The sequence below is a fragment of the Rhamphochromis longiceps genome, linkage group LG6, assembly GCF_057381845.1.
Source record: "Rhamphochromis longiceps isolate RC_006_pf linkage group LG6, R_longiceps_female_GT1.1, whole genome shotgun sequence".
NCBI classification, from domain to species: Eukaryota; Metazoa; Chordata; class Actinopteri; order Cichliformes; family Cichlidae; genus Rhamphochromis; species Rhamphochromis longiceps.
The window spans coordinates 42094437-42109406 of record NC_140562.1 but is presented as its reverse complement, the minus strand read 5'-3'; the positions used below and the strand labels follow the sequence as shown (position 1 = coordinate 42109406).

General features: G+C 40.2%; 1 protein-coding gene across 1 annotated transcript; it reads left to right on the top strand.

Moving 5' to 3' along the window:
• Positions 1-677: 677 nt before the first annotated feature.
• On the top strand, positions 678-2627 carry LOC146668787 (zinc finger MYM-type protein 1-like). Its single transcript, XM_085410796.1, has 2 exons — positions 678-793; positions 995-2627. Exons 1-2 carry the CDS (start codon positions 723-725, stop codon positions 2568-2570), a joined length of 1647 nt encoding a protein of 548 aa, XP_085266922.1. The 5' UTR covers positions 678-722; the 3' UTR covers positions 2571-2627.
• The last annotated feature ends 12343 nt before the right edge of the window (positions 2628-14970 follow it).

Below are 14970 nucleotides of genomic sequence, written 5' to 3'. Positions count from 1 at the left end.
GAGCAAAGAGAGAGAGATATATATAAGTCAAATTAGCCTGACTCACATATTTTTGAGGGTTCTATTTTAATATTACTTCAATTCAAGTAATTTAGTAATATTTTTCAGGGCTTTAAATTGCAACCATTTTAGTCACATGCGTGCTCAAAATATAATGTTTGTAACTTCAAAATATTTGGGAGCAACAAATTACTGTGGAGCGGGAGCAGAAGTCATGATATTAGCAATTTACATTACAATTCAGTATGTTTTAATGTATCTTGAAGGGTGAGGCAGAAGGAGTGGCTGAGGGAGAAAAAGGTCAACAGGCAAGTTCAAGTCAGAGAGAGCAAGGAGAGACAGAGGAGCTGCAGCAAATGGATCGAGAGGCAGAGGAAGATCAAGTTATTACAGAGAGAGGAGAGCAAACAGGCCAAGAGAGGGAAAATGATGAAGCAGCTGCAGCAACTCATTCTACTACAGGGTTTGATTTAGGTGACAAAGACACAGGGCCCAGACAGGTGAAGCTGAAGAGCTATCCACATGATACGTTTGGTACACAGAAGCGAGCATTTAACCACAGCTGGTTTGAAAAGCACAACTGGTTAGAATATTCAGTCAACCAGAATGCAGCTTTCTGCTTCCCATGTAGAGTGTTTGGCAAAAACATCAAACATGATAGTTTGGTCAGTAACGGTTGCAAGAACTGGAAGAAAGCTTTAGTCATCTTTGGCAAGCATGAGATGGCACAAACACATAAGGACAGTGTTGTTACATGGAAAAGCTACCAGGGAACTAGCAAACAGGGAAACGTTGCACAGATGATAGCAACTGCAAATGTGAGTGAGATAGTCGAAAGAAGAGAGTATCTCAGACGAATTGTTGCAGTCACCTCTATGTTAGGGAGACAGGGACTCCCTTTTCGTGGCCATGATGAAGGTGAAGACAGCCCAAACAGAGGGAATTTTCTTGCATGCATGGAGCTTTTGAAGGAGTTTGATCCTTTTCTTCAAAAACATAATCCCCCATCAAATGCACAGTATATCTCACCAACATCCCAGAATGACATGATTGACTGTTGTGCCCAGGAAGTTACTAGTGTCATTGTATCTGAAATGACAAAGTCTAAAGTCTATTCCATCATGGTGGATGAGGCAAGGGATAAAAAGGCAGAGCAGTTAGCTGTTTGTGTCAGGTACGTGTCAGAGGGGGCAGTGAAGGAGCGTTTCCTTGCACTTGCAGAGATAAAATCATTTGATGCCCAGTCCATTGCAAATGAGATTCAGCAGCAGATCCAAAACTATGGTCTTGCAGAGCTTAAGTGTGTAGCACAAACATATGATGGTGCAGCCGTTATGAGTGGCTCCACTGGAGGTGTACAAGCACATTTTAGAAGGCTCCATCCTGAGGCTATCTATGTGCATTGTTATGCTCATCAACTCAACCTGGTTTTGTGCAATACTTGCAAGGCTGTCCCAGAGGCTGTGGAGCTTTTCAGCTTGTTGGAGTGTGTGTATTCTTTCTTCAGCACCTCCCTAGTCAATCATCATAAGTTCATGGAGACTCAGGCAAAGCTTGGATTGACAAAAACTGAGCTTGTGCAACTTTCAAACACTCGCTGGGCATGTCAGTTGCGATCAATCAGTGCAGTTCTTGAGACATTGCCTGCCATTTTGGAGTGCCTATCTGCAATTGGATCCCCCATAGCTGTTGGTCTCAGAGCAAAGCTCTACAAGTTCTCAGCAGTCTATGCACTACTGATGTTTCAGTCGATTCTGTCTGTAACCGAAGGACTCCACAAATTCCTGCAGAAAGAGACTTTAGACCTGGCAGAAGCTTTTATCTGCAAACTAGCTGTGTGTGACACACTTAAGGGCAAACACTCAGATGCATTTGCTACAGAGCTGTATGAGAAAACCAAGGCCCTGTGTAACACCCACAGTATCCCTGAACCAGGTGCCAAGACAAGGCACAAACAGAGGAAAATGGAGGATTTTGTCCTGGAGGCAACTGTGGGTTCACGCACTGAATTGAACAACTCAGACACATTGAAAAGAGAGTTACTTTTCCCTTGTGTGGATCGGATGGTTGGCGAGCTTGATCAAAGATTTTGCAGTGTAGATGCAGGGCTGCTAAAAGGCGTCCAGGCATGCAGTCCTAAATCTGAGAACTTCTTGAGTGAACCACACTTGAATGAACTTGCAAAGCACTACAGACTTGACCTGAAAAAAGAGGAGGTTCTGGTGGCCAGAAACTTTCTTACCCGGAAAACAGAGGCTGGATGTCCACCCAAAAATATGTTGTCTGTGTACAACCTACTTGATTCAGACATGTTTCCCTCTCTGAAGGCAACCATCCAAGTTGCCCTAACAGTGCCTGTCAGCAGCTGCTCGTGCGAACGGTCCTTTAGTGCACTGCGTCGGCTGCACTCCTGGCTGCGTCAAACAATGGGTCAGAAAAGACTTCACAGTCTTGCAGTCATGTCTATTGAAAAAGACACGCTTCAGCATCTGAGTCACAACAGAGTGATTGACCGATTTGCCACTCTTAAAAACAGACGTCATTCTTTGATGCTTCCACCCACCAAGTAACTGGTGATTGCAGCCAGAAAAATGTACTTTTTTATTTTCAGTTTTTTTCTTGTTATTGATGCGGCAAACACATTTCCTCTGTTTTTTTGTTGTACTGTATTATAAAGCAGACTGAAATAAAACAATAGATCTATTGGTGGCCTAGGATGTTTAATCTGTCCAAAAAAGTAGGAAAACAATTTCTCAGTCTTTGTTTTCTGTTTGTGAAATTTTGTGCTCATTCACTACGTTCGTTCATGTCGTGTGCATCTCTTGGGGGCTAAGCCCCCCCTGTCCTTAAAACCTAGTGACGCCCCTGAACTTACGGATGAAGCCGATATTGTGGACTTTAACACCAGGATTGCAGAGATTGCCATCAGATTACAAATGCTGTCACTGCAGCAGCTAAAGAGCACACAACTTCCTGTATATCACTTCCTCTACAAAAAAGACATTCTGCTTAGTTACCACTAGGTGGTAGTAACACTTCTTAAACAACTATAATATGTCCGTTCCATGACAGCAGGGCTTAGGTTTTAAAAGTTGGATCTTAACAAACCAACTCCTGGAACTCCTGGAATGTCCTTTGAACAAATCACCAAAGTGGAGATGTGTGGCTATAATTCCCAACTCCACGTTTGGGGGAAAAAAAAACCAAACAAACAGCATATCAACAGTCAGCACAGTGTTGGACGTATCTTGAGTTGAGGTTGTCTTCAGCCACATGACCTGGGTAGCCTGCAGCCATTGACTCAACCATGAGCACGTCCAATTACAATAGTATTCTAGAGTCAAACATGAGGTCAGTTAAAGCCCGAGCCATGGGAGTACAATGATCCCAATCACAGCAGCTAATTACAACAGAATGACTGAAAAAGTGAAGAATGAAGGTGTTGCAATGTCCCAGTCAAACTCCAGACCTCTGTGGTGCAAGAGCTGTGACACAACATCTGTCCACAAATAAGAGTGGGCCAGAATTCTTTGACATCAAGGTGAGAGACTGAGAAAGACCTACAGAGAACAGTTACCTCAGGTTATTGCTGTTAATGGTGCATCTGCATGCTACTGAGTCATGAGGTGCACTTACTTTTTCTCATACTGCTTTTTTTTTTTAACCACTTCACACACAGTTAAATTAATAATGACATGGCGTAATCAGTCATGTGTTGGGGTTGTTTTTAAATAATCTCACAACCTGGTGTGAAATAGATTTTTTATTACGTTCTGATATTTAACACCTCAGAATTTTTGTAGCTGCCTGGCATTGTGCGTGACAGCTCACTGGCACATTGTCATTACTAGGACACCTGAATAGTCAACATTAGCAACACCTGCGCTTTTCTTATTATTACAAGTCAAAACAGCTGCTATCAAACCCATTCACAAAGAGGACCTTAACTAAGTGGTAGGTAGTAATGAACTAATTAAGTAAATAGGGAGTCATTTCTCTGAATAACAGTGTTCAAGAGACCTTAACGTCCATATTCCTTTTTTCTCGTGCAGATAATGAGGGACTGCACTTAATTAACACCTGTTAGTCTTACAGAGCATGACAGGTGTGAGCTGCTGTTAAAAACTGCTTTTCACTGGGTAGGAGATGCCCAATATGATTATATTCTATTAGATAATAAAAGTTAATATTTGTGTAATGTTTGTTAAACTAAATATCTTTCCGTCTGAAGCTTTCAGACTTGTCCTAAAACCAATTAAATGACCTAAAGTAGATCTACATGCAGGCTTTTTTTAAATACTGCGACTGAGGTTTTATTACACTGTGACGTTGCACTGTTAAAATCTATGCAGGCACAGAAGCGGAGCTCACGATGGCCCTGTTGATTTTAATTAATGTGACACTTTTTTCAGCGTGAGAGGTATTTGGCAGCGAAGGGTGTTTCTGACTCTCGTGTGAGCGCATTCACACTTAAGAGCACTCACAGACAACTCCTGGCAGCAAATCTCTCTCACACACGGACACAGAGACGTGCACACACACACAATCTCATGATTTAGGGTAATTCCAAATAACAAGTCTTTTGCTCCAGCCTCTATCAATTAAACATCAAATATTCTCCCCCAACAGTTTTGCTGCCAAACACATTCCTCATTCCTTTAATCCCAAAAGCTGAAACTGAGGAAGAGAAAAGACAGAAAGGGAGGAGGGGGAATCAAAGCATGTTAATCGAGCCCCACAGTGCAGTGTGTGTTTATAGGGAGACAGTGCGTGAAAGAAAAATGGAGCTGGAGTAGATGTGCGTATAGTATATTTTCTTCTCCATCTCTTTCTTCCACGCTCTCCAGCTAAGGTTCCTCTCTCATCTCTGCGTCTCTCTCTCTCTCTTTCTCTCGCTCTCACATCACCGTCTGTAATGCACTCTGACAACACACAAATCACTGGAGTGGTTTCCCAGCAACAGGAGGGAGGGTTTGGGGTTTCTGGACCCTGATAGAGCCAAAAACATCTTCCAGGAGAGGAAATTGATTCAGTGGAAGTCTTGGGGAAAAGAAAATCCTTCAGATCCAGTCAATAATCACCACCAGATAAAAAGGGGGGGAAGGAGGAGGGTATGGGGCGAGTTGGTTGGGATTGATTATGCTTGTTTGGTGTTGCTTGGTACATGCACTGGCAGTAAAAGCAGGAGCTGGGAAACAGCCAACACAACAGCATGACAGTTTGATGAAAGACAGTGTTGTAGGCTTGTTGTCAGCACCCCCTCCTCTCGCTCTTTCTTCCCCCCTTTTTTCTGCTCTTCCTTCTTATAGCAGGAACCATGTTTTCTATCTTCAACCACTCCCTCCAAGGTCACATTCGTGTCTCTTTGCCTCCCCCATCAGACCACTCATGACAATGGCAGCATTTCTCACCTCTAAATAGCTCAAAGGGTAAGTGAAGTCAAACTGGTGTGCAGGTACGTCCATGTACCACAGGAGATTTTAAATCAAACAGTCAAGCTGTAATTTAATTGCAGGCTTTCAGTTTTAATTGAAGGAGTTTAACAAAAGAAAAAAATGCATTTACAGTTGAGGAATTACATTAAATTTTATACACAGTGCCTCACTTTGGGGGGCTCAAATTTAACTGGGTGTGATTCCATGTTTTCAATTCACATTTGACATCTCTTCACTGGAATTCTTAAAAAAGAATAATGCACCCAGGTCAGAAACACTTATGCACCAGAGAAGACAATTAAAGTGGTTCAATTCAATTTTATTTATACAGCGCCAAATCACCCCAAGGCGCTTTATATTGCAAGCTATACCCTACAATGGTACATACAGAGAAAAACCCAACAGTCATATGACCCCCTATGAGCAAGCACTTTGGTGACAGTGGGAAGGAAGAACTCCCTTTTAACAGGAAGAAACCTCCAGCAGAACCAGGCTGAGGGAGGGGCGGGGCCATATGCTGCGACCGGTTGGCGTGAGAGAACCATTATTATTATTATTATGTCTCCAAGCAAATGAAAATACAGAGGGCTTATAACAAGGTGTAGAGCACCTAGATGGTTACACTGAAGAACAAGAAGGCCAGATTAGACAAGAAAACAAAAGAACCTTAAAGATCCTGCACCGTTCTAGAAAAAGAAAAAACAGTCCATTTCAATATCATTTAAAAAATACTACACTGTTAATGTAAATGCTGTGATTAATTAACTATGTTAATCTCTTAAATGTTAAATGGACAACAATAATAAACAGTCAATAAATACAGGATTCAAAGTAAAGGACCACTGTAAATACACACACACACACACACACACACACACACACACACACACACACCCATATATATATACATATATATACATCGTTCATAATGGGTTGATTTTTATTTTTCCATATTAAGAAAATATTAGACACTAATCAAACCGTGTTTTAGTTAACAAATAAATGTGAAGTTTCGCGGTATTAAATTTCATTTACTTTAATAAAACCAGTGTCTGGCATGAAGTTCAGTTTGTGTTTGTCTCCATCTAGTGTTTAGTTATAATCCTTACAAAACTGTTTGACTAAACCATGTCGTCTTTTACTATTAAAAAAAGCTTTTAAAGCAATTCTCGACCCAAAAATTCTGTCTGTAGTCTCAAAACATATTTAGCCTTATATGTTTGTATGTTCCCTATTTGTAACTTTGTGTAACTTCTGTCGGTGCTGTGCTTTTTGGAAACCGAATTTCCCAGAGGAACCCACCCGAGGGATTAATAAAGTTTTATCTTATCTTATCTTATCTTATCTTATCTCTCTATTTCCTCCAAGACAAGTGACCCAATCTAGATGAAACTTTAACTAAACAATGCCTAGGCCACTGTGAGTGCCAACATTTATAAGTTATACGCAAATATTTTTATATAAATTCCTCAATCGTGTACCATTGACAGTTCAGCTAAGCACCAAAGACAATGTCATAGTATAGGATGGAATGTCAGATCACAATGGTGTCTCACAATGTATCATAATAGCATTGTAACTATGTATGTGTGTTTATAATGGTAAAATGGCCTGTATTTGTATAGCGCTTTTCTAGTCCCTAAGGACCCCAAAGCGCTTTACACAACCTGTCATCCACCCATTCACACACACATTCACACACTGGTGATGGCAAGCTACATTGTAGCCACAGTCACCCTGGGGCGCACTGACAGAGGCGAGGCTGCCGGACACTGGCGCCACCGGACCCTCTGACCACCACCAGTAGGCAACGGGTGAAGTGTCTTGTTTCTATATAAAAAAAAATTGGGGTAGTTCAAGACTTTTGCACAATACTGCTATAACTGTAAGATTATTATTTACTTTTTTAATTAACAACAAACAGAATAATTGTGAAAATGGTGAAAAAGCATGTTTGTGGCGCTGATTTGAAAAAACACACTTTTACACTTTTTTCATGGCATCTAAAACCATTTAGTCCACATCTACTGTAGGGATGGGTGTCATTCTATACCTATCATTTAACTTTTTATTGACAATATAGTATGTTCAAGTGAAAATTTTAATGACTTCATGCATTTCTGAACAAATAAAAATGTATAATTATTACATAAAAATATTCACAGGATTCCAGCGGGCCTTTCATTAAATACAGCAACTTTAATGACTGTTGATATTTATTTATATTTTTTTCTCTTCTGTCAAGCTTTCCAAACTAACTTAAATAGCGTCTTCCTCTAAATCATCAGCATGGCCAATTCCTACAAGACTGGTGAATTTGATCAGTTGATCCCTGTTACAGGCTACACACCACTACCTTTCTTTTACTTTGAAGGTCAGTTAGTTGTTTCAGCTAACTGCAGACCAAATTATTGTATTTTTTAAAATTCTTGAAGGAGTAGATCGCATGGATCTCCATGCCTGTCTTGTGTTTTGTTTTATTTTGATAGTCTCGTGTGCTGTGTTCAGTGTTTTGACTTTTGCTTCCCCCTTGTCTCATTATGTCAGATTAGTCCCAGTTGTGTTTCCCTCCCGTTCCCATTCCCTCGTTACTCCCATGTGTATTTAAGCCCTGTGTTTTCCACTGCCCCTTGTTGTGTTGTATGCCGTCGTTGCTCCCTGTCTCCACCATGCTCATGACAGTTCCTAGTTTCTTGTTTCAACTTCCTGGTTAGTTTTTGTTAGTGATGGCCAAATGAAGCTTTCTGAAGCATTGAAGCTTGTATTGAAAAATGGTTCATTACTCGAAGCTTTTCAACACAATCCTCTCTGGTGACATCTGGTGGGCAAAAATATGAAGAGCAGCTTGAATCCACAAAATAAAACCAACTGCAATGATTGCCCACTCTACAGAGTGGAATTCTGTCTGATATTGGGCTGCTGTTGTGTTGCTTTAAACGTGTATTTGTTGGGGTGACAAAAATGTTGTTTATTTCTTTAATAAATAATTTTGACCAGTAAACTTTCCTTGTTTAAACATGCACCATGGTGTGGTCTTTCTTTGCTTGTGACTTCTTGATGTTGGTAAATACAATAATGAAAAATACCACGTTACATATAATATACATATAATAATGTACAACACATTATGGAGTAGGCTTCTGCTGTGAGGTCCCGCCTCCATGTACTTATGCAGTTAATCGCTAGACGGGTATTTTTATAAATAATTTTACATTAGGGAAATTTTCCTATACATATTTTTGACCTGGGGGTAGAATTGATTGTGAACTAGAAAGGGAAAATGCTTATGAACTTGCAAATTAACGTGATGCATTTAAGGTAACCCTTTCCATTTGTATTTAAGAAGAAAATTAGTTCCACTGTGCGATGGCCGAACCTGTTCCTTTTTGTGGAGATAATTTCTCCTGCCTTAAGGAAAATCCCTTCACATGGCACAGAAGAGGCTGGAGTGCACAGAAACTGGTAGAGATGCAGTTATACAGTCTAACTGGGCCCCACAAACTATCAGCTAAAGAGAATAAATAAATTAAATTGCTGCACATTTTGCAGACTAACAGCTTAAGATTATTTAAAACATAAAATATATATTTTATAACATTAAATATAAAGAGTCAAATAGAAGTCTTTCTAAAGTTATTTAATGATATTTATATTATGAAAAGCAGATTTTTGACATTTTAAGTTTTTCCTGTTGTCAGAAAAAATAAACACGCACAAAACAAAAGCAAACAACAAGAACACAAAGCTGGAAAACCCACCCGATTGACCAAAATCAACTCAAAATACTCCCACGCAACAGAAACTCCTCTATTCCTCGCTGGCTCCAAATCTCTCAGTAAAAATATCAGTGGTTTGCTATCTGTCGCCATCAAAACAGTCCACAAATCCCGCGAATGATTCGCTTCCTTTTAAACCATTGAATCAGATACTGAAGCAGTTAGGTTCTAAATGAAGCTTCGGGCGTCACTGATCACGTGACTGTGGCTAAACGAATCAAGCTTCGACACAGTGCTTCTGAAGCAGTGTGTTGATTTTTTTGACACACACACCGGAGCGTCAGCTTCAAGCGGGCCATCACTAGTTTTTGTATTCAATGTCTTAGTTTTCTCCAGCAAATAAAGCTGCCGTTTTGAGTTCAACCTTTTGTTTGAACCCTGCATTCAGGTCCTCGTCCTGCCTGCCACACACCCTCAATTGACATGATAATTTTATTTGAAGAGTTTTAGTCAGGGTTTAGGATTCATCATAACACTGAAACCTCACTAGTGAAGGTTATGCATAATTATCTTACAGTCTAACCAATATTATTAAAATGAATTCAAAGAAATGTGCTCTGCTAGTTTAAATCAACGATAGAATTCATTCCACAGAGTTCCATGTTGAGACCAGAGCTATTTTCATGCTTGTGTGAGACAATATTATTAGAAAACACTGCATACATTTTCACTGATGTGCAGATGATACCAAGTTTTATTTATTAATGAAGTCAAATGATGTAGAGCATTAGTCAGCATAAGTACAGACATGTCTTAATGACATAAAGACCTGGAATATTTTTCTTCTCCTAACTTCAAAGAAAACTAAACTTATTGTACTTCATTCTAAAAATCTTAGAAACATGGTGTCTAACCAGATATTTACTCTAGATTACTTTGGCCTCCAGCAATCCTGGAGTCATTTTTGACCAGGACCTGTCCTTCAACATGCTTATTGAACAAATATGTACGACTGAATTTTTCTTAATCTGGACATTGATGCTATACGATGTATGATTAAAGCCTATGTATTTTAGCATTTTCCCTATTTCCTCCCTGACAAGTCAACCAGCCTTGATGAAACATTAGGGCACTGTGAGCGCCAACATCCATACGCCCGAGGCAGCATCGGTCCGAGTGTCAGGTGAACTGAACTTCGGGTAAGAAGTTATGACCTGCAGTCTATCTGGGTCAGATATAAACAAAGTTTAGGTGGAGTTTATTTTCGTTGTGCTGACTTTTTACAGTCAGTTACAATAAGTCGTACTGCCTATAGCTAGCATGACAGTTTTCACCAGCACTGTATAGCGAACTTTATTTTATTCATAAGGTTAGTTAGTAGAGTTGCCAACCGTCCTGTAAAAAGAAGGAATCGTCAGAGAAAATGTTCCGTATTTCATATTGAGCTGAAAAGGAACACAGTTTGTCCCGTACTTCAGCTAGAAAGGAAAAAGACACAAAGATGGATTTATTCTGTCATTACGCTGCACAGCTGCCTCTTCTTCTCACATTCTCTCCCCTCTCTCTCCTGTTGCTACTTCAATCATAAAACTGATCAATTGATCAGCTGATCGGCTTTTCTGGCGCAAGTCCCGTCTCTCTTGTTTGTTTATCGCCCACTTTGCACCAGAAAGAGGAAACCGCAGGATGTCGCTCTAAACAACAGCACCAATTAATTTCTAGTATCAGCTGATGTTTGCTGGAGCCACAGCTGTAAAAGCTGCTGGTCATGATATTGGTTTGGTTATCTGGTGAGAAGGAAACATGAAGATGAAACCAGGAGATGTCCTTACTGAATCATCAGAGCTGAACAGCTGATGGAGAAACAGGTTTATCTTTTAGGTGACATGAATGAGTTGAAGGGAAGTTGTGAACTGTTTCTGAGAGACAAATAACACCAGGATCCTTTTCTATGTAGCTGACACCTGGTAACTGTGCAGGGGCGGATCTAGCAAAGTTTTGCCAGGGGGGCAGGTAGGCATTAACAGGGAAAGGGGGGCACAAAGAAATACTTTCTTATTATCATTTAAAATGTCTGTCTGTTATTAAATAATTATCTGAAGCTTACAACCAAAGTTTTTATCTGACGTAAAATGTATAGAAATCATACATATACCAACAAGACTGTACATCACTGTCACAGCAGCGTTTGTTTTCATTCAAAGGCTTTATGGCTTTAATACCTGGTGGGCCGGTCTCTAGTCAAAATGGCCGGGCCGATTTTTTGTCCCAGTGCAGCCCTGGGCACGACACACAGTGAATTAATCTGAGAAGGTGCATTAAAAAATAAATGGCCGCGCCAGCAGTGCCCCTCCAAATTAGCTCGCATAAACACATTAGTTGTGCTGCTTCTTAATGACGGTATCTTAACTAACAACCCCAACTACCATATTCAACTTGTAATTGGCTAAAAATAACTTAGCCTACTGGTAAGAGGGATGTTGTTAGATTTCCACATTCCGACACTTCAAAAGCTTCAGGAGCTGTCCGCTCAGCACAGCATCAGCACCACGGAAATACACGGATACATCTGTAGACTCGAGACACAATGCATTTTTTTTTGGGACTTTCAGGAGTATGGACCAATGTTTTATTTTCTGATCAAACCAGAAATCTTTAATGAGCAGCTAGATTTGTCTCGCATTAACTGGCTGAGTTAATGCCAGTTAATGCAACATTGAAGCAGCTGGAATTCACAGCGTGTGCATATTCATGGAGCTGCATTTTCACCTGCTGGACATCACTACTGACAAGTTTAACTGTCTTCAGAACATTGCAGAGGCCTTATTGACAGTATTTGGCTCTACATGTCTGTGTGAGCAGATTTTCTCTCACATGAGTCCTCGGGTAGCCTCTGAATGCTGGACACTCGGAGACCTGTGTCTCTGAGTGGGAGACCAGAGATCACATTAACATGTGTATCCCTGTATTAACAAACATGCCATATTGGCCCAGTTTATTTTACTTATCATTGTTGTGAGGAGACCATAAATAGCGTTTGTATTTTCTGTCGTACAGTTCATTTGCTGTTATGGAGTTCTTGTTATTGATAAAAAGTGTCTTTTTTTTGTTTCGAAATAGCTGATAACTATTCGCTGATAGCTGCCAACATCTGCGAACAAATATAATTCTATAAAGTGGTTCTATATAGTGTGTAACTATTAATACAGACCGTTTTTAAATTTATTGCTAATGCAATCATATGGCACACTGGCCTCTGAGGAAATTCTAAATGGCACTCGTCATCAGAAAGGTTGCCGACCCCTGGCCTAGGGCAATTTTAAACCAGGGCCTTTGCAAGTGACTCACGAGGTGTAAACCCTGCACACTTACAGTAAGTGACTTTGTGAGTCACTTGCTCAGCCAAGTGAGCTTAACCAGGTCTCTAGCTCATGCATTCATTACTTCTAGGCTGGGTCATTGTATTTCATTATTATTATTATTGTTATTATTATTATTAGGTTTTTTTTTTTAAAGTTTACTAAAAGCTTCTAAATACTGTGCCAAACTGCAGCACAGAGCACCAAGTAGTTGGAGAGCTTTAAGGCCGGGGTAGTTCATGGACAGGGGTTATTAAAACCCTTCGCTGACCCTTAAAAATGCATCCCTTTAGAGCCCTGGGGACCAAAAATGGTCCCGCCCCAAAAGTGCAATAAAAAGATTATATATTCATATTTTTTTCCACTTTAAATTGGTCAGTCTTTTAAAACTACTTCTCCCTGAAATATTCATATAAAGTTTTAATTATATTTTCGTTGTTTTAACCCTTTAAATCCCAGTTTTATTACATGAGCGCCGTTTTTTAGCCCCAAAAAACAAAAAACTAAATATTTTCCAAAAAAAACATTTGAAGTAATATTTCTTTGTTATTATAATTAGGCCTTTAGATGGACTAAAGATTGGCACCAACAGTCATTTCGATCGCCTTTTTTTTTTTTTTTTTTCAGGACCAGAAAATGGTCTCCAGGCGGCAAATGCTCCTCCTCTAGGCCGAAATAAGTGCATGTTGCCGGGGTAAGTCGCGACGATCACCGGGGCACGATCACCGGGGACTGCTTTTTCCAGCCCACACGTCCGATACCACGTGACAACAAATACGTCATTTCCTGTTGACTAAAAAAAAAATGCACCCTCTCATGGTCCTAGGGACCAAAAAATGGTCCCGCCCGATCAGCGGGCGAAGCCGCTGCTGCACGCCGGAAATGAGGCTTCATTTCCCGCAGGTCTGTTACGGCAGCCCGCTGTTTTCCAGCCCGGGGTCAAATGTGGAGCAAGGGCGCCACCCAGTGGACAAATAAAAAAATTACAACTCTAAGGTCTCTTCTGCAACACGGAAATGATACTTAAGCGATCGCCGAGATGCTTACGGTATAAATCCTGCAGTGAAAAATAGCGTTTATAATGGAAGTCAATGGGGACCAAAAATGGTCCCCAGGGCTCTAAGAGGATGTGTATTGTTAGCTTAGCCACTGAAGCTAATTTAAGGAAGTCAGACTTGAATTTTGAAATGAAATTATGCCAAACTTTTTCTTAGAGAATTTGGCTATATTCCATTCAACACAGTGCAAATGGCTTGTAACTGAAAACCTAAAGGGACCATTTATGGTCCCAGGGCCACACAGGGGTTTTAAATGGTAAAAATGGACTGGTTCTTATATAGCGCTTTTCTACTCTCCCAGTGTACTCAAAGCACTCTATACAGCATGCCACATTCACCCAATCACACCCATTCTCACAAGCACTTTCTCTATACATAGTGCTTTCTAAGTACATTTGCACTCCAATGGATGCATCAGAGAGCAACTTGGGGTTAGTATCTTGCCCAAGGATACTTGACATGCAGACTGGAGGAGCCAAGGATCGAACCACCAACCTTCCGATCAGTAGATGAGAGATTTTTTTTCCCCTTCTTCTTCTTCTTCTTCTTCTTCTTTCTATTGCTATTGCTGGCTCTTGCACAAGCTCCACCCAGTGGCGGTGCCTCCCCAGTTCCCATTTCTCACCTGTCACACTTGCTTTCTGGTAAATATTTCTTTTATTTTTAAGCACCATTTGGAGTTACAACTTCCCAACAGATTGTTGTTGGTCAATGTGGTAATCAGGCCAGCTTAAGCTCCCTGTTTTTTTGTTGTTTTTTTGCCTTATGCTAGTATGTAATCTGTTTTCAAAGCCAAATTTACCCTTTGAGACACTTATCTTCCATGAGAACCAATGAAAACAATGCAGAGGTGCCTTAAACCTGTATAGTATGTGAAGACTGTGGGAAAACGGCAACAATTTTTCAGTCTTCTGTTGTCCATTTCTGGTGCAGTTTTCAGCTGGTGTGACGTTAAGGTTTAATGTTTTTTGCATTCATGCATGCTCTTCTGCAAACCTTGGTTATAATCAGAGGTGTAGTGCTATGTAGTAAAGCAACCATTACAAGAAAGCTGCAGCAAAATTAAAAAACAGAAAATCCGATGAGACTCAACCAATCTTAAATCTTCAATACAATCAAAAGATGTGTATTTTCTTGCAAATTGCATTAAAAAATATCAAAATCACAAGCTGCTGGCTATACATTTCAAATGCTACACAGTCATATACAAAGTGTTAAGGCCACCTGACACTGGGAAACAAAAAGTATCTGTGACTAGAGTCCAACTGATGGAAAAAATATTCTCTACAGTTTCAGCTGTACAGGTTTTGTAACAATGTAACAACATTATGAATCATTGCCCCCACCCCCCACACTCCAAATACACACAAAAGCCTTGAAACACCACTAATAGTTAACTGAC

Bases quoted from the DNA above. Each gene is read 5' to 3' on its own strand.
- LOC146668787 (XM_085410796.1), top strand. From the start codon at position 723: ATGGCACAAACACATAAGGACAGTGTTGTTACATGGAAAAGCTACCAG. The intron at 794-994 runs TGCACAGATGAT...TTTTCTTCAAAA, and splicing joins ACTAGCAAACAGGGAAACGT to ACATAATCCCCCATCAAATG.